At 43.8% G+C, this 19,896-nt stretch overlaps 1 protein-coding gene across 1 annotated transcript in view; it reads right to left on the bottom strand.

The window, feature by feature from the left end:
• Positions 1–3,062: 3,062 nt before the first annotated feature.
• LOC311132000 (rap1 GTPase-GDP dissociation stimulator 1-like) overlaps positions 3,063–19,896 on the bottom strand; it is a 59,590-nt gene continuing 42,756 nt past the window's right edge. The window contains exons 8-15 of the mRNA XM_084165163.1: positions 15,727–15,870; positions 12,880–13,011; positions 10,083–10,217; positions 8,088–8,213; positions 6,433–6,572; positions 5,680–5,806; positions 5,087–5,215; positions 3,063–4,921 (exon numbers count right to left, since the gene is read on the bottom strand). Of these exons, the coding sequence (XP_084021289.1) occupies positions 4,794–4,921; positions 5,087–5,215; positions 5,680–5,806; positions 6,433–6,572; positions 8,088–8,213; positions 10,083–10,217; positions 12,880–13,011; positions 15,727–15,870 (1,061 nt within the window). The 3' untranslated portion in view covers positions 3,063–4,793. The remainder of the gene's footprint in view (positions 4,922–5,086; positions 5,216–5,679; positions 5,807–6,432; positions 6,573–8,087; positions 8,214–10,082; positions 10,218–12,879; positions 13,012–15,726; positions 15,871–19,896) is intronic.

Here is a 19,896-nt window from a genome sequence, read left to right as displayed (position 1 = left end):
TCCGGCAATGAATGACTGGCATTGAAAAAGCATTGGCTGCATCTAAAATTCTCGGACACAAAATCCCAGTGTGCCGACAGCCTCATCTTTTTTAGGATGTACAGTTGAAGTCGGAAGTTTACATACACCTTAGCCAAATACATTTAAACTCAGTTTCACAATTCCTGACATTTAATCCTTGTAAAAAACTCCCTGTCTTAGGTCAGTTAGGATCACCACTTTATTTTAAGAATGTGAAATGTCAGAATAATAGTAGAGAGAATGATTTATTTAAGCTTTTATTGATTTCATCACATTCCCAGTGGGTCAGAAGTTTACATACACTCAATTAGTATTTGGTAGCATTGCCTTTCAATTGTTTAACTTGGGCCAAACGTTTCGGGTAGCCTTCCACAAGCTTCCCACAATAAGTTGGGTGAATTTTGGCCCATTCGTCCTGACAGAGCTGGTGTAACTGAGTCAGGTTTGTAGGCCTCCTTGCTCGCACACGCCTTTTCAGTTCTGCCCACAAATGTTCTATAGGATTGAGGTCAGGGCTTTGTGATGGCCACTCCAATACCTTGACTTTGTTGTCCTTAAGCCATTTTGCCACAACTTTGGAAGTATGCTTGGGGTCATTGTCCATTTGGAAGACCCATTTGCGACCAAGCTTTAACTTCCTGACTGATGTCTTGAGATGTTGCTTCAATATATCCACTAATTTTCCTTCCTCATGATGCCATCTATTTTGTGAAGTGCAGCAGTCCCTCCTGCAGCAAAGCACCCCCACAGCATGATGCTGCCACCCCCGTGCTTCCCGGTTGGGATGGTGTTCTTCGGCTTGCAAGCATCCCCCTTTTTCCTCCAAACATAACAATGGTCATTATGGCCAAACAGTTCTATTTTTGTTTCATCAGACCAGAGGACATTTCTCCAAAAAGTACGATCTTTGTCCCCATGTGCAGTTGCAAACCGTAGTCTGGCTTTTTTATGGCGGTTTTGGAGCAGTGGCTTCTTCCTTGCTGAGCGGCCTTTCAGGTTATGTCGATATAGGACTTGTTTTACTGTGAATATAGATACTTTTGTACCCGTTTCCTCCAGCATCTTCACAAGGTCCTTTGCTGTTGTTCTGGGATTGATTTGCACTTTTCATACCAAAGTACGTTCATCTCTAGGAGACAGAACGCGTCTCCTTCCTGAGCGGTATGAAAAGTATGAAGCCTTGTCGGCTCAAGCGTTTTTGTGGCACAAATGGGCATTCGTTATATTTCATGGCATTTCTACCAGACCTGGGTGAAATACATACAGGTACTTGAGGTGGGCTTGATTTAGCAAGAGTTTGCACTTTTGGGACTAGTTGATTGGTTCCATTGTAACAGACAAGCTAAATCAAGCACACTTCAAGTATCAATGTATTTGACCCAGGTCTTTATTTTTGTTGACATTGTTAGTGCTAATTATTAATAATTGCTAATAAAGAAGGGACAAGACAGAAAGTGATTTGGCATCCTCTTTCTATGTCAGACTCCATTACGCATTCATGTTTTGGTCAATGGTGCTTTTGCCAGTCCCTCAGATGGAACTATTTCTAATCAGAAACGGTGACAAAGGTGTTCATCTGATCAATGGACATTATCACCACTGTCAAAACTACTTACAGTTTGTTTGCCAGGCCTATCGGAGCGCCTCAAAGCCTGATGGGGCTTCTGCTTACCCCTAACATAATTGTCTCAGATCCATGATGGGGAGTGAACAAAGATAGATGGGAGGGGACAACCATATGGAATGGAATGCGGCCTAGGTGACACCATAGCCCTTGCCAATGCACTCAGGAAACCCTGTTTGACACAATGAATGAAACATGATTAGAGCTGCTTATCAATAATATGAAAGACACCCTCTTCTTACTAAACTCAGTAAAAAAAGAAACGCCCCTTTTTCAGGACCCTGTCTTTCAAAGATAATTAGTAAAAATCCAAATAACTTCACAGATTCATTGTAAAGGGTTTAAACACTGTTTCAAATGCTTGTTCAATGAACCACAAACAATTAATGAACATGAACCTGTGGAACGGTCGTTAAGACACTAACAGCTTACAGACGGTAGGCAATTAAGGTCACAGTTATGAAAACTTAGGACACTAAAGAGGCCTTTCTACGGACTCTGAAAAACACCAAAAGAAAGATGCCCAGGGTCCCTGCTCATCTGCGTGAACGTGCCTTAGGCATGCTGCAGACCCTCCCAGCTGCAGTCAGAGCAGGAGATGTTCACCCCTCCGCATCCAGACTGCAAATGAATCGCGCATGCGGGAAGCATGCAAAAAAATCAATAAATAAGTAACTCCGCCAGTGTCTCTTTTGGGTCACTTTTGCCGGTCCCAAGCCCGGATAAAGGAGTAGGGTTGGCATTGTGACATAAAAACAAGAATCGACAGAAGAAAGTTCATTTGTATTTCTAAACATATTTAGGGTGTTTTTTACTCACTTTTTGTCTCTCCTACAGGGTCCATCACAATTAAATGCACATGGCCAATTATGCTAATAAGGTGATGACGTCATTTAGCGACTTTTAGGACAGCCAATAGCTACTCTCCTTACTGAGGAGTTGGCACACCAGCCAGATTAAGTTAACGATAGCTAGCTACCCCAGAAATTGCTGATAATTTATGTATCAAAGATATTTGCAAACATTTTTGATCCTGCTCGTTTGTTCCGGATCTTATTTCAAATGCTCACAAACACGTTCCCATTCGGTCGTTACCAACGCGCTATTGTAAACACATCGTTGGTGGCCGGTGTGCTTGTTTGCAGACTTTTAATTTGACACGTCAAATAATACAATTTTATTATAGATGTTGTGTGTGCTGATTTTGCATGTGCAAGCCAAGCGCCACCACTAGGATCAGTAGCACTGTCAAAGCTGTACAAAAAAAAGTCTGCAAACAAGCACACACCGGCCACCAACGATGTGTTTACAATAGCGTCAAATAGTGTTATTTGACGTGTATCTTTTTTGACACGCAAAGACAAAAACGGCGTTCCATAATATGCAGTACAAACTCTAGGAAAAACAGAGAATACACTATAGCCAGCAATCATCTTTAATGATCTGTTTGAGTTAATCTTCCAAATGTACAACTCAATGACATTTACAACAAACATGTATGTTTATAATATCGTAATGCAGTTAGTTTGTAGTTACATCTTGATTGGATTGTGTCTTTGTAAGGTTACAAATCTGAAATTACCATTCATACCTGACAAAAAAAAAAAAAAAAAATCGAACAAGACGATAGTAAACAAATAATTTATATTTTAAAAAACGCCTATGTCACCAGACGGTGCCTAACGCAGTATCCAACATGCTGGAATGGGCATGTTTTCGATACTTGGAGTGGGAGAGAAACAATCACACATGCAAACAAAGCGCTGGCTGGGAGAAACCATAGAGCAGTACCACACGTAGACGGGGATCTTCTCTGGCTGTCCGGACTGGCCCATTCTGACAGGATTATGGGGAGGTTCAGTGTAGCTGTCAGGGAGACCATAGTGACTATGTGAAACGACGTTCCAGGTCATCTCTTTTGCAGTCGCATTACATAGATTATCAGATCTCAACACCTGGAGAAGTGTTAAATAACTTAGGAACCACATTAATATGATACAGAAATCTTCTGAAATGTGCAGCTCTACTGCAAAAAAAGATGACCTGGAACACCCCCCATTGGTCTTCCCTGGCACACCCAGCTCATCATAAAGGCAAAAATCCACACATGCATATACTACACACCTGGTATGGCTGACTGCTTCACTGTACACTCGCACAGAGACCAGGAAGGGCGTGACCATGTTCATCTGGGGGTTCTAACTTCTAACCTACGCAGGATTCCTCAATGTCAGGTGAGAACTTGTATGTGCTAGTGGAGCCCTAGCCTGGGGTATGTTCAGTTGGGGTTAAACGTTTACAACATTGCAGATAGAAATGTAACACATTTAGTTAACACGATCCCCTATTCTACTCGACAGAAGGTCACATCTGTTCTACATAATATATTTACATCTGAACATTCTGTAACATTTCACCATTCTGAACATACCCCTGATATAACACTAAGGTTGTTGGGGACAGTAAGGTAGGTTGTTTGAGACAGTGAGTTGAGTTTAGTCAGGTTTGTATGAAAGTTAAGGGAAGAGAGAGCGATTGGTTGGGATTATCAAGCAAACTCCTTTCAAATGCCAGTTTAAGTACAAACATGACTGAACTCTACTCAGCTCTGGAAGATCTGCCCAGGGCTGTGGTTTTGGGTACGTGAGAGGGTCAAAATGAACATGGATACACCAACTGGACTAAAACATGCATGTCGTCTTCAACTCGGCTGGCACTCAAGCTAACATGAGACACAGGATGGATGCATGGCTGCTTAGTTCAGACCACCCTAAACGCCCGTTGTTTGTTATTTTGTATTGTTTTTGTAACTTTTATGGTGAGTTATTGAATTGAACGGGTATCACAGCGATGGTCATCATAAAAAGTGTTCTCTCTTTGTATGTTTATCTATTGCAGAAAGAAAAGGCTGTCTTGTCTTTATTATGGAATATGCATGCGTGAGCGGCGGCAGGCTAAAGGCAGGCTGTAACGCAGGGGGGGGGGGGGGGGGGTACGTTTTAGCTGGAGCAGCTGGCTGTTGACAGGGGAAAGGGACAGGATACCTTGGCACGTGACGATGGGACACACATAGGGAGGTTCTGGAGAGAGAGAGAGAGAAGGGGGGCAGGCATTGGGGGGAGTGGGGGATTGTGGGAGTTAGAGTCCTTTAGCTTTGTGCCGTTAGCCTCTGCTCTGTGAGCGACGCCTGGTGGGACACCGTTTTGTTCTCGTGCGACCGTAGCTTGGAAACCACGTCGATGAAGGCCAGGCCCTGTACTTCTTTATGGAGTGGCTCTGGAGGAGGGAAAGAGAACAGCAGGTCTCATTCAGAAATCTTTCAACCAGAACATTCAGCTACATCCCAATGTCCATACTAGTATCCCACTCTGTGCTATGCCTTAGTTTGGATATTGGAGCAGAAGCTGTGTCTTATGTCTTCAAAGTGTCCGCCCCTTTTACCTGAGCCCATGACCGCACAGATGATGATCATGGAGTTGTATTTGATCTCCGGGGCGGTCCTCTCGTCTGAGAGCAGCTTGTGGAGCACCTGCACCAGGCCAGCCCCGACAAAGTCCTTCTCAGCCCCCACTGAAACCATGAAAAACACACTTACTGTAAGTGACAGACTCATTTGTCCAATTGTTTTAATGCATTTCAATGCCCCACCAGAGTCAATGCTTTGCTTCTGAGAAAGGGTGTATTGAGCACCCCGTTACAAATGCTTCAACAGTGAATTCCATTTATACAGTGCGTCTCACTAGGTCCAAATTGCTTTCCATTGTATGGTTCTAACTCGCCCTGTGCATGAAACTACTTTCAGTTGATTATAGCCATGCAATACGTCGGGTCATGTTCAGTAAGCATGGAAATAGAAACAGTTTTTTTTTCAATTTCTAAACATTTTACTACAGTATGCCCTACTGAACACGACCCAGGCTCTGTCAAAGGAAGTGCTACCAATCTGGCCCTTACAAAACCATGTGGCTAACACAGTAGTTAGAATTAGGCTGCACTGTGACATCATGAACCTGACGGTGACCCCTGACCCTTACCCAGGTCCAACCCGGCGATGAGGCCCAGAGCCACCAGCGCCTCGTTCTGCATGATCATGTGTTCGCTCGTCGCCATGACTACTAAGTGCTTCACGCCTGCCCCCTGGATGACTGTTTTTACGACGTCCTAAAACCACAAAACAAACAAACAAATGAACAAACAAGACATTTCAATGGGGCACAATTCTAAATCGCTACTCATCAGGACTGATTAGCTGAAATCAGGTGTGTTAGTTCGAGCAGGGTGGGAGCAAAAACCTGCACACCCAGTGACTTTCCAGGAGAGGCCACTAGGCCAGTCCACCCCTGCTCTAAATGATACATGACTATTGTACCGTGCGTAGGAAGGACATCTCTAGTGCTGCCACAGGGGTTCTATTCAATCTAGTGGTCTGCAAATAGGACGGACACTTTTAGAGCCTGGAGGTCACAAATATACAGATTAGAAGGAGAAAACCAGTCCAAGTTGCACCGGAGTCATTCTTCCCTGAGATGAGACCAGATGGGAAATGTAGCAGAACTCCCAACACTAGCTCTAGGAATGAACCAACAAGGAAGATCGTTAGACCATGATTCACATTCCGTTGTACCCCTTGATGAATAATGAAACCTAAAGACAACATATCAATTCAGTGTGTGTGTGAGAGAGAGAGAACAGTTCAGGTATGAGTCAGGATGTATTCTGTGGTCGCAGTCAGACATCCTGCCAGCCAGCCAGTCACAGTGTGTGTTTCCATTGTAGCTGGCCCTAACCTTTGATTTGCTGTGGCGGATGAGAGCTGAGAGCAGTCTGTTGGACTCTCCCACGACTCCTGCATGGTCCTTGGCCTCACACCACTCTACCAGACACGCCACCAGCTTGGCATTGGTCCCCAGCTGGACTGCCGCATCCGCTGGGGAAAAAACAACAGGTAACGCTTTATTTTACAGCCCTATTTACAATTGGTAGCTCTCTGGTATATACACTGAAATGACTGGGTTCTTGAAATGATTCCCCCCAAAATTGAATTTTTATTTAAATGGTTCAATTCTTGGTAACAATGAGTACTTTCTCGTATTTGTCATAATGTCCTATCATGTTGAGTTGCCTGCTATTTTAACACCCTGTCAACATCTCACTGTGACACTCCGGTCCATAGCGACTCAATCAAAGATGGATGCCATCGATCTCCATGTCACTTTGGATCCAACTGGACTGCACTTGGCCTTGTCCGGTCCTCCCCAACCAAACCACTATTTGATGAAGATTCAACAACGTTTGGCAGAAAACATATTGCATTCATAGCCTCTTTTGTGGACTGTACATTCCTATCTAACTTTCCTATCTATGGCCTCCCGAGTGGCGCAGCGGTCTAAGGCACAGAATCGCAGTGCTTGAGTCGTCACTACAGATCCGGGTTCGATCCTGGTCTGTGTCGTAGCCAGCCGCGACCGGGAGACCGATGAGGCGACGCACAATTAGCCCAACGTCGTCCGGGTTAGGGGAGGGTTTGGCCGGCCGGGATGTCCTTGTCCCATCACGCTCTAGCGACTGCTGTGGCGGGCTGATACGGTCGCCAGTTGTACGGTGTTTCCGCCGACACATTGGTGCGGCTGGCTTCCTGGTTAAGCGAGCAGTGTTTCAAGAAGCAGTGCGGCTTGGCAGGGTCGTGTTTCGGAGGACGCATGGCTCTCGACCGTCGCCTCTCCCGAGTTCGTAGTTGCAGCGATGGAACAAGACTGTCAAAAAATATTTAAAAATCCTATCTAACTATGCTGAATAATTAAAAAAAAAAATTTGCACCTGCAGTTGATACTGATCAATTTCAGGACAAAGAGTCAGGTACGGAACAATTCAAGTTTAGAGCATCAGTAGGAAAGCCTTCTAGCCTCTATTTCGGAAAATGTTCCTTTATATCTTTCTGCAGAATTTATGGGTTGAAACATTCACACCTGTGACTGATTCTGGACCATTTAAATAGAGCATGCGGCACAGACCGATGGTTAGGGCATCATTAGGAAGTTATTTTACAGTGTATTAAATGTGCTATATACAGTTGAAGTCGGAAGTTTACACTGAAAAATTCATCCAACTTATTGTGGGAAGCTTGTGGAAGGCTACCCGAAACGTTTGACCCAAGATAAACAATTTAAAGGCAATGCTATCAGATACTAATTGAGTGTATGTAAACTTCTGACCCAGTGGGAATGTGATGAAAGAAATAAAAACTGAAATAAAAAATTCTCTCTACTATTATTCTGACATTTCACATTCTTAAAATAAAGTGGTGATCTTAACTGACCTAAGACAGGGAATTTGTACTAGGATTAAAATGTCAGGAATTGTGAAAAACTGAGTTGAAATGTATTTGGCTAAGGTGTATGTAAACTTCCCGACTTCAACTGTAGGTGTTATAAAGATGTTCTACCTTGTGTGTCGATGAGCATGCGTAATGTCCCCAGCAGTTTGAACTGGACAGGAGGCATCTCTGACGGGAGGAACTTCAACACTGTATCTGACACACCAGCTGACAGCATTTTAGCCTTGTTCACCACTAAGGGAAAGATGATAAATAAAAGATTAAACATGTCAAATAAAGAAATCCATTCAAACTGTTCTCCCTCCTCAGAGATGTATAATCTGCTTTGTTTCTACACTTCAATTAAGCTCTTAGCTGACACCATAAATAAACAATATACTAACTTAGTAACTATTGTATTCAACCAATATTAACCTAAGGCTCAAAGAAGGAACTTAACTTCTAGTCAAAAGTGCTTTCCTGTACTTGTTTGTAGTTGCATTTGCCAAGACCTGCCCCCACCCACAGATTACAAAAACATGCAGGGGATGCACTTCTGACAGGAAATGAATGTTAAAGACTTGCCTTGAACCTATGAGTCATATACAGTGAGGGAAGAAAGTATTTGATCCCCTGCTGATTTTGTACGTTTGCCCACTGACAAAGAAATGATCAGTCTATAATTTTAAAATCCAGAAAAGCGCATGTCAAAAATGTTATAAATTGATTTGCATTTTAATGAGGGAAATAAGTATTTGACCCCCTCTCAATCAGAAAGATTTCTGGCTCCCAGGTGTCTTTTATACAGGTAACGAGCTGAGATTAGGAGCACATTCTTAAAGGGAGTGCTTCTAATCTCAGCTTGTTACCTGTATAAAAGACACCTGTCCACAGAAGCAATCAATCAATCAGATTCCAAACTCTCCACCATGGCCAAAACCAAAGAGCTCTCCAAGGATGTCAGGGACAAGATTGTAGACCTACACAAGGCTGGAATGGGCTACAAGACCATCGCCAAGCAGCTTGGTGAGAAGGTGACAACAGTTGGTGCGATTATTCGCAAATGGAAGAAACACAAAAGAACTGTCAATCTCCCTCGGCCTGGGGCTCCATGCAAGATCTCACCTTGTGGAGTTGCAATTATCATGAGAACGGTGAGGAATCAGCCCAGAACTACACGGGAGGATCTTGTCAATGATCTCAAGGCAGCTGGGACCATAGTCACCAAGAAAACAATTGGTAACACACTACGCCGTGAAGGACTGAAATCCTGCAGCGCCCGCAAGGTCCCCCTGCTCAAGAAAGCACATATACATGCCCGTCTGAAGTTTGCCAATGAACATCTGAATGATTCAGAGGAGAACTGGGTGAAAGTGTTGTGGTCAGATGAGACCAAAATCGAGCTCTTTGGCATCAACTCAACTCGCCGTGTTTGGAGGAGGAGGAATGCTGCCTATGACCCCAAGAACACCATCCCCACCGTCAAACATGGAGGTGGAAACATTAGAACCTCCTTCCCTCAGCCAGGGCATTGAACATGGGTCGTGGATGGGTATTCCAGCATGACAATGACCCAAAACACACGGACAAGGCAACAAAGGAGTGGCTCAAGAAGAAGCACATTAAGGTCCTGGAGTGGCCTAGCCAGTCTCCAGACATTAATCCCATAGAAAATCTGTGGAGGGAGCTGAAGGTTCAAGTTGCCAAACGTCAGCCTCGAAACCTTAATGACTTGGAGAAGATCTGCAAAGAGGAGTGGGACAAAATCCCTCCTGAGATGTGTGCAAACCTAGTGACCAACTACAAGAAACGTCTGACCTCTGTGATTGCCAACAAGGGTGTTGCCACCAAGTACTAAGTCATGTTTTGCAGATGGGTCAAATACTTATTTCCCTCATTAGAATGCAAATCAATTAATAACATTTTTGACATGCGTTTTTCTGGATTTTTTTTGTTATTCTGTCTCTCACTGTTCAAATAAACCTACCATTAAAATTATAGACTGATCATTTCTTTTTCAGTGGGCAAACGTACAAAATCAGCAGGGGATCAAATACTTTTTCCCCTCACTGTAGAACATTGACAGTATACTCAATCATGCATGGAGTGCCTTGGGAGTCTCACCAGGGATGGCCAGGTTGCGCAGGGCGCTGAGCGCGGCGTGCTGCACGGTGACATTACCCTCCTCCACATGGCGATCCAGCAACTCCTGCAGCTTCTGAACGATGCCGCATTCCACCATCTGGATGCAGTTACCATCTGGGGGTGGGGGACCACAATAGACTTTAAATTAGGAAAACATGTTTTATGAAACTCTGTGGTGTAGCGGAGTAATGGAATACCATGACTAAATGGCCTGTGACCAGTATTCAACACACTCTGAGGCAGTGGGTTTTCATTAGGGGGGGAAAAACATCTGGAAGAAAATGGAGGGACGTGCAAAAGCCAATTCCCTGTTCTACATTATATACAGTGTTTTCGGAAAGTATTCCGAATCCTTCACTTTTTCCACATTGTTACATTACAGCCTTATTCTAAAATTGATTAAATAAATAAAAATCCTCAACCTACACACAATACCCCATAATGACAAAGCGAAAACAGGTTTAGATTTTTCTTCAAATGTATTAAAAATAAAAACATTATTACCTTATTTACATAAGTATTTCAGACCCTTTGTTATGAGACTCAAAATTGAGCTTGGGTGGATCTTGTTTTCATTGATCATCCTTGAGATGTTTCTACAACTTCATTTGAGTCCACCGGTGTTAAATTCAATTGATTGGACATTATTTGGAAAGGCACACAACTGTCTATATAAGGGCCCACAGTTGACAGTGCATGTCAGAGCAAAAACCAGGCCACGAGGTCGAAGGAATTGTCCGTAGAGCTCCGAGACAGGATTGTGTCGAGGCACAGATATGGAAGAAGTTTGGAACCACCAAGACTCTTCTTAGAGCTGGCCGTCCGGCCAAACTGATCAATCGGGGGAGAAGGGCCTTGGTCAGGGAGGTGACCAAGAACCCGATGGTCACTCTGACAGAGCTCCAGAGTTCCTCTGTAGAGATGGGAGAACCTTCCAGAAGGACAATCATCTCTGCAGCACTCCACCAATCAGGCCTTTATAGTAGAGTGGCCAGAGGGAAGCCTCAGTAAAAGGCACAACAGCCCGATTGGATTTTGCCAAAAGGCACCTAAAGGACTCTCAGACCATAAGAAACAAGATTCTCTGGTATGATGAAACCAAGATTGAACTATTTGGCCTGAATGCCAAGCGTCACGTCTGGAGGAAACATGGCACCACCCCTACGGTGAAGCATGGTAGTGGCTGCATCATGATGCTGTGTGGATGTTTTTCAGCGGAAGGGACTGGGAGACTAGTCAGGATCGAGGGAAAGATTAACAGAACATAGTACAGAGAGATCCTTGATGAAAACCTGCTCCAGAGCGCTCAGGACCTTAGACTGGGGCGAAGGTTCACCTTCCAACAGGACAACGACCCTAAGCACACAGCCAAGACAACGCAGGAGTGGCTTCGGGACAAGTCTCTGAATGTCCTTGAGTGGCCCAGCCAGAGCCCGGACTTGAACCCGATCGAACATCTCTGGAGAGACCTGAAAATAGCTGTGCAGCGACGCTCCCCATCCAACCTGACAGAGCTTGAGAGGATCTGCAGAGAAGAATGGGAGAAACTCCCCAAATACAGGTGTGCCAAGCTTGTAGCGTTATACCCAAGAAGACTCAAGGCTGTAATCGCTGCCAAAGGTGCTTCAACAAATTACTGAGTAAAGGGTCTGAATACTTATGTAATAAGATATTTCAGTTTTTGTCTTTTCATTATGGGGTATTGTGTGTAGATTGATGAAAAAAAACAAAAAACAATGTAATACATTTTTGAATAAGGCTGTAACATACCAAAATGTGGAAAATGTCAAAGGGTCTGAATACTTTCCGAATGCACTGTACTTCTAGAATCTGAGTGTTATATTTTAGTCATTTAGCAGACGCTCTTATCCAGAGCGATTTACAGTAATAATAATAATAATAATATGCCATTTAGCAGACGCTTTTATCCAAAGTGACTTACAGTCATGTGTGCATACATTTTTTTGTGTATGGGTGGTCCCGGGGATCGAACCCACTACCTTGGCGTTACAAGCGCCGTGCTCTACCAGCTGAGCTACAGAGGCATTTTCATACTGGTCCCCTGTGGAAATAGAACCCACAACCCTGGCGTTGCAAGCGCCATGCCCTACCAACTGAGCAACACGGACCCTGATCTACTGGTGTTGTGGTGCTTACTACTAGAGAGAGAAGTGTATCTGTTCTACATGACATGTTTCCAGTTTGAGTGATGGGATTACAGTCAATATAAAGGCAGGTCAAGGCAGTTTTATCCTGAATAACCTATTTTGTTGGTTCCCTATCCCAGCAGGCAAAACTGGTTGAAATTATGTCAGTTCAACATTGCAACGGCATCATTTCAACAACGTCATTTCAACATTGCAACAACGTCATTTCAACAACATTTCAACTTGGTAACGCCGTCATTTCAACATGGCAACGATGTCCTTTCAACATTGCAATGACTTAATTTCCATCAGGTTTGCCCACTGGGCTGTTACATTTACATTTAAGTCATTTAGCAGACGCTCTTATCCAGAGCGACTTACAGTTAAGTGAGTGCATACATAATTTCTTTCATACTGGCCCCCCGTGGGAATCGAACCCACAACCCTTGCGTTGCAAACGCCATGCTCTACCAACTGAGCTACATCCCTGCCGGCCATTCCCTCCCCTACCCTGGATGACACTGGGCCAATTGTGCGCCGCCCCATGGGTCTCCAGGTCGCGGCCGGCTACAACAGAGCCTGGATCCTGTTACTGTTACTTTGGGCAATATGTGCAGTAATCTCCTCACCGTTGCGGGCAAAGTTGGCGATGGCCAGTGCCCCTGCCAACTGCAGCTGGTGGTTGTGGGATGGTACCCAGGACAGGACCCTCTGAAACACGCTGCCCTTGCCCGCTTCAAACAGCTTCTGCATGGACTCATCTGAGGAGAGAGAGATGTGTCAACACAAACACCTGCCTACTGCATCAGAGGGGAGAGAGGCCATAAATAAAATGTCACAGCAGTTATTTACTAAACAAAAAAACACAGACCACACACACAAATGTCACTCACACAAATAAGCATGCATGTTTCTGGCAGAAAATGTTACAGGATAAATGTCCTACTTCTTGGCTTCAGTATAACTGGAAGTGGTAAGAGAAGATTGGAAGGCTAGTAGAATGCTATGTTTTGAGGAACAGAAACGGGAACGAAAATGATCTATACTGTTCCGGAACAGAAACATTATTTTAAAAGTATGAGCATTTTTAAAAATCAGTCCCAGCATGCCAGCAACCCAGGATACGGCAACCTGTCATCAGAATCTGGCTCTGAGGATCATCCCTCAGAGACGAGACCTAGCCAAGCATTGTCCTCTACCATCTCCCCCACCCGCACATCTTCAGTCGCATCTCGCGCCCTACACTTGTCTGTCCATCACGCATATAACAACTAGCTTGCCCATAGCAAGCTGCTCTATCCGCACTGAGTGGTGAAGTAATTTAATGAGCCAAATTAAAAAAATTAAAAGGTTATGAAAGGAACAGAAAGGCACAAAATAAACCAGTACTTTGTTGGTCGGAACAGTGGAACGAAACCAAAAAAAATAAAGAGTAGTTCTGTTCAGAACAAATGAAACATTCTCAGTTACATTCGGTTGTCATAAAATATTCTCAAATGGATGAAAAATGTATTCTCCATCATTCCGCTCAAAGTGAGGCTGAATCCATCTGAAGACTTCATCGTCCCACACCTGTCTTTTCATTCCCTAATCTCTTCCTTTCTTCTCCAACCTGCTCTTTCTTCCTACACTTTTCTTAGTCACTCTCTCACTCTATTTCTCCCTCTCTGTCATTTGGCCTGATGAAGTACATGCTTGAAAAACGGAAAAATCGTTGTTAGAAACTTAGAGGGGGAATCTAAAGATGCAACAACTAGGATGGGGTTGCAAATATGACTAGAATTGTGCCTTTGGCTTCTGGACCACGAAAGAAAGTTGATATGAAAACCAATTGAACCAGGAGAGAAATGACATAGCTGTGGGTCCAATAGGGCAGTAAATAGAAATACATCTGCCAAAATTATATAATTACTCCTGTCTATACAGAAATAAATAAAATCATTCAAAATTCTTCACCAGAAAGCACGACTTAGCCACAGAGGAATCGAGGATCATTAGCTTCTTTAACAAAAATAGCTGCGGATTGTTTCAAATCACAAGTTCGTAGGTCTATTCCTATTTGGAAAGACTGGAATTTGTGCAGCGCGTGTGGCAATAGGCCTAGCTGATTTTTGAGTTGCGGCTGTCAGTGAAAAGCATATAAAATATGTGAAGATAATGTGTCGAGTATAATTTCAAATGTTGAGACAAGGGGAAGGGGTGTGTGGCGAAGATATAGGAGAGTCACCCCAGAAGCTGGCAATCATGCATTAGTTGACTTAACTTTTCGATTTTTATCAATTTTAAATTCTGATTTTTATGATTAACCACGCAATGATTTTGAGATACCATAAAGTTATTATTGAAATGAAACTGTTCCACGAAAATGTGCATATTAAAATCATAACTGGTAGAAATGGTAGGATCAATTGTAAGCTTCCCCAAACTTGAAACTCACGCGCTGCCTATGAAGTCTTTGAAGCATTTTTAAAACATACTTAACTGTTTGAAACCTTAATGTTTTATTTCAGATTATGAGGCATGTCTTACCTTGCTTCAAAGGAGCCTATAGGCAAAATCCTACCATGGAGACATGCCTCATAGTATGTTTTCAAAATGCATACTGCCTCCAGCTCACATTGTAAAGTGGTTGGTGACGCGACGATATCCTGTTGCCTGCACTTGAATGGTGTTGGATTCTATCCTGAAATATACTTAATGTTACCATACTATAACTTATAGATGACTTTACATGTATAAGGAATGTATATGTTGGGGTCAATGAAGGATGAATAGGAACTTGGTGTATGCTTACAAAAGCATGTTTTACTCCAGCAGAAACCAGCTGAGGAGCTGCAGGAGAAATCCCGCTCAAAATAGGCTCTGTATGCTGTGAGCGTTTGATAGGTGTGTTGTATAACTAAGATACACGATGACTAACGAAAACACACACAGGCCAATTTAATTCCACTAAATTATGCAAATGACCCTATTGATGGGTTCTGACTTCTACACTTGAAATATCCTTATGTTACTGAGGGAGAGAGGGGAATGCAGAACGTTTACATTGTGTCAGAACATGTTATTGTTAGACATCAGGTATCCTATGGATACCACAGTCTGGTTCCAGTCAACAGGACAGCCGTGAGGAATTTGGGACGAGGTCATGTCAGATTAAGTGAGAAAGAACAGGCATCACTAAAGTCATGTCTAGCAACATAGATGTATTATTGGCTGTCCAGATGTGTAAAGAGGAGACTCAGCATAGGAGGAAGGTTTAAATACCAGAGCTGGTGTAAATATGTCTTTGTCTTTTCAGCTGTTTGATCCAGTGGGTGAATAAACTTGGTTTGAGCTTTTCCTAGTTGTCCGTTTGTTTTAGAACCTCCCGGTTTTTCTTCTCCCGGTAATTTGTATTTACTGTCTTCTCATATAATTTTTTGGCCAAAAGACTGCAATTGCCGGCTAACGAAAACCGTGATGTGTGTGTGTAGTACCTCCCAGCAGCAGCAGCACCATCAGATCGGAAGCAGTCTTGAGCTGGGCCACATCCTCCTCCCTCTCCCCGTCCACGGTGTGAGCCACCACGTCGAACAGACACTCCACAAGGCCCGCCTCCACCAACTGCAGCTTGATCACATCTGAGTGAGTGAGTGAGTGAGAGACAGTTATACAAAATTAGAAATGACATAGTTAATCCTATGGCGAGAAAGACCACCGCCTGGTAATGCTATCAACAACTTGTGATACACACACAAATGCTATCTCTCCCACAGACACACCCCACTCGTTTGTTCCTTTAGACTAGACACACCCCACTCGTATATGACGTACATCATTGTCCGTTTCTGTCCGTCAACAGTACTCAAGTCAACTATTTTCTGACCATTTGTGGGGTTTTTTGGGGTCGGACAATCATTCAGCGTTGGCATTCATACGGCAATTAATGACTCGCATTGAAAAAGCATTGGCTGCAATTCTCGGACACAAAATCCCAGTGTGCCGACAGCCTCATCTTTTTTAGGATGTACAGTTGAAGTCGGAAGTTTACATACACCTTAGCCAAATACATTTAAACTCAGTTTCACAATTCCTGACATTTAATCCTTGTAAAAAACTCCCTGTCTTAGGTCAGTTAGGATCACCACTTTATTTTAAGAATGTGAAATGTCAGAATAATAGTAGAGAGAATGATTTATTTAAGCTTTTATTGATTTCATCACATTCCCAGTGGGTCAGAAGTTTACATACACTCAATTAGTATTTGGTAGCATTGCCTTTCAATTGTTTAACTTGGGCCAAACGTTTCGGGTAGCCTTCCACAAGCTTCCCACAATAAGTTGGGTGAATTTTGGCCCATTCGTCCTGACAGAGCTGGTGTAACTGAGTCAGGTTTGTAGGCCTCCTTGCTCGCACACGCCTTTTCAGTTCTGCCCACAAATGTTCTATAGGATTGAGGTCAGGGCTTTGTGATGGCCACTCCAATACCTTGACTTTGTTGTCCTTAAGCCATTTTGCCACAACTTTGGAAGTATGCTTGGGGTCATTGTCCATTTGGAAGACCCATTTGCGACCAAGCTTTAACTTCCTGACTGATGTCTTGAGATGTTGCTTCAATATATCCACTAATTTTCCTTCCTCATGATGCCATCTATTTTGTGAAGTGCAGCAGTCCCTCCTGCAGCAAAGCACCCCCACAGCATGATGCTGCCACCCCCGTGCTTCCCGGTTGGGATGGTGTTCTTCGGCTTGCAAGCATCCCCCTTTTTCCTCCAAACATAACAATGGTCATTATGGCCAAACAGTTCTATTTTTGTTTCATCAGACCAGAGGACATTTCTCCAAAAAGTACGATCTTTGTCCCCATGTGCAGTTGCAAACCGTAGTCTGGCTTTTTTATGGCGGTTTTGGAGCAGTGGCTTCTTCCTTGCTGAGCGGCCTTTCAGGTTATGTCGATATAGGACTTGTTTTACTGTGAATATAGATACTTTTGTACCCGTTTCCTCCAGCATCTTCACAAGGTCCTTTGCTGTTGTTCTGGGATTGATTTGCACTTTTCATACCAAAGTACGTTCATCTCTAGGAGACAGAACGCGTCTCCTTCCTGAGCGGTATGACGACTGTGTGGTCTCACGGTGTTTATACTTGCGTACTATTGTTTGTACAGATGAACGTGGTACCTTCAGGCGTTTGGAAATTGCTCCCAAGGATGAACCAGACTTGTGGAGGTCTTTTTCTGAGGTCTTGGCTGATTTCTTTTGATTTTCCCATGATGTCAAGCAAAGAGGCACTGAGTTTGAAGGTAGGCCTTCAAATACATCCACAGGTACACCTCCAAATTTACATTTACATTTTAGTAATTTAGCAGACGCTCTTATCGAGAGCTACTTACAGTTAGTGAGTGCATACATATCCCCCCCGTGGGAAACAAACCCACAACCCTGGCGTTGCAAGCGCCATGCTCTACCAACTAAGCTACACGGAGCAATTGACTAAATTATGTCAATTAGCCTATCAGAAGCATGACATCATTTTCTGGAATTTTCCAAGCTGTTTAAAGGCACAGTCAACTTAGTGTATTGTAAACTTCTGACCCACTTCTGACCCAACACCATTATCCCAGAAACCCTAGACCCACTCCAATTTGCATACCGCCCCAACAGATCAACAGATGATGCAATCTCTATTGCACTCCACACTGCCCTTTCCCACCTGGACAAGAGGAACACCTACGTGAGAATGCTATTCATTGACTACAGCTCAGCATTCAACACCATAGTGCCCTCAAAGCTCATCACTAAGCTAAGGATCCTGGGACTAAACACCTCCCTCTGCAACTGGATCCTGGACTTCCTGACGGGCCGCCCCCAGGTGGTAAGGGTAGGTAACCACACATCTGCCACACTGATCCTCAACACAGGGGCCCCTCAGGGGTGCGTGCTCAGTCCCCTCCTGTACTCTCTGTTCACCCATGACTGCATGGCCAGGCATGACTCCAACACCATCATTAAGTTTGCCGACGACACAACAGTGGTAGGCCTGATCACTGACAACAATGAGACAGCCTATAGGGAGGAGGTCAGAGACCTGGCCGTGTGGTGCCAGGATAACAACCTCTCCCTCAACGTGACCAAGACAAAGGAGATGATTGTGGACTAAAGGGGGAAAAAAAGAGGACTGAGCACGCCCCCATTCTCATCGACGGGGCTGTAGTGGAACAGGTTGAGAGCTTCAAGTTCCTTGGTGTCCACATCACCAACTAACTATCATGGTCCAAGCACACCAAGACAGTCGTGAAGAGGGCATGACAAAGCCTATTCCCCCTCAGGAGACTGAAAAGATTTGGCATGGGTCCTCAGATCCTCAAAAAATTCTACAGCTGCACCATCGAGAGCATCCTGACTGGTTGCATCACTGCCTGGTATGGCAACTGCTTGGCCTCCGACCGCAAGGCACTACAGAGGGTAGTGCATACGGCCCAGTACATCACTGGGGCCAAGCTTCCTGCCATCCAGGACCTCTATACCAGGCGGTGTCAGAAGAAGGCCCTCAAAATTGTCAAAGACTCCAGCCACCCTAGTCATAGACTGTTCTCTCTGCTACCACATGGCAAGCGGTACCAGAGTGCCAAGTCTAGGTCCAAAAGACTTCTCAACAGCTTCTACCTCCAAGCCATAAGACTCCTGAACAGCTAAATCATGGCTACCCAGACTATTTGCACTGCACCTCCACCCCATCTTTTTACGCTGCTGCTGCTACTCTGTTAATTATTTATGCATAGTCACTTTAACTCTACCCACATGTACATATTACTTCAACTACCTCAACTAGCCGGTGCCCCCGCACATTGACTCTGCACCGGTACCCCCTGTATATATAGCCTCCCTACTGTTATTTTATTTTACTTCTGCTCTTTTTTTCTCAACACTTTTTTGTTGTTTTATTCTACTTTTTTATTAAAAATAAATGCACTGTTGGTTAAGGGCTGTAAGTAAGCATTTCACTGTAATGTCTGCACCTGTTGTATTCGGTGCAAGTGGCCAATAAAATTTGATTTGGGAATTGTGATACAGTGAATTATAAGTGAAATAATCTGTCTGTAAACAATTGTTGGAAAAATTACTCGTGTCATGCAAAGTAGATGTCCTAACCGACTTGCCAAAACTATAGTTTGTTAACAAGACATTTGTGGAGTGGTTGAAAAACGAGTTAATGACTCCAACCTACGTTTATGTAAACTTCCGACTTCAACTATATATCTTCATGTTTTCTTTGTGTACCTTATTCCTACTTCGCCTACTTGAGTGTCAGAGTTTAACAAATGTGTCCACTGTCCATACATGGATAATAATAATATAATAATAATATGCCATTTAGCAGACGCTTTTATCCAAAGCGACTTACAAGTCATGCGTGCATACATTTTTGTGTATGGGTGGTCCCGGGGATTGAACCCACTACCCTGGCGTTACAAGCGCCGTGCTCTACCAGCTGAGCTACAGAGGACCACCTGGATAATGACGGTTCAGTATACACCCAGTTTACAAAACATTAAGAACACCTGCTCTTTCCATGACAGACTGACCAGGTGAATTCAGGTGAACGCTATGATCCCTTATGTCACTTGTTAAATCCACTTCAAATCAGTGTAGATGAAGGGGAGGAGA

The sequence above is a fragment of the Coregonus lavaretus genome, assembly GCF_964263955.1.
Source record: "Coregonus lavaretus genome assembly, chromosome: 7".
In the NCBI taxonomy this organism is placed as follows: domain Eukaryota; kingdom Metazoa; phylum Chordata; class Actinopteri; order Salmoniformes; family Salmonidae; genus Coregonus; species Coregonus lavaretus.
The sequence above is the reverse complement of the archived record's forward strand: the minus strand, read 5'-3'. Positions and strand labels throughout refer to the sequence as shown.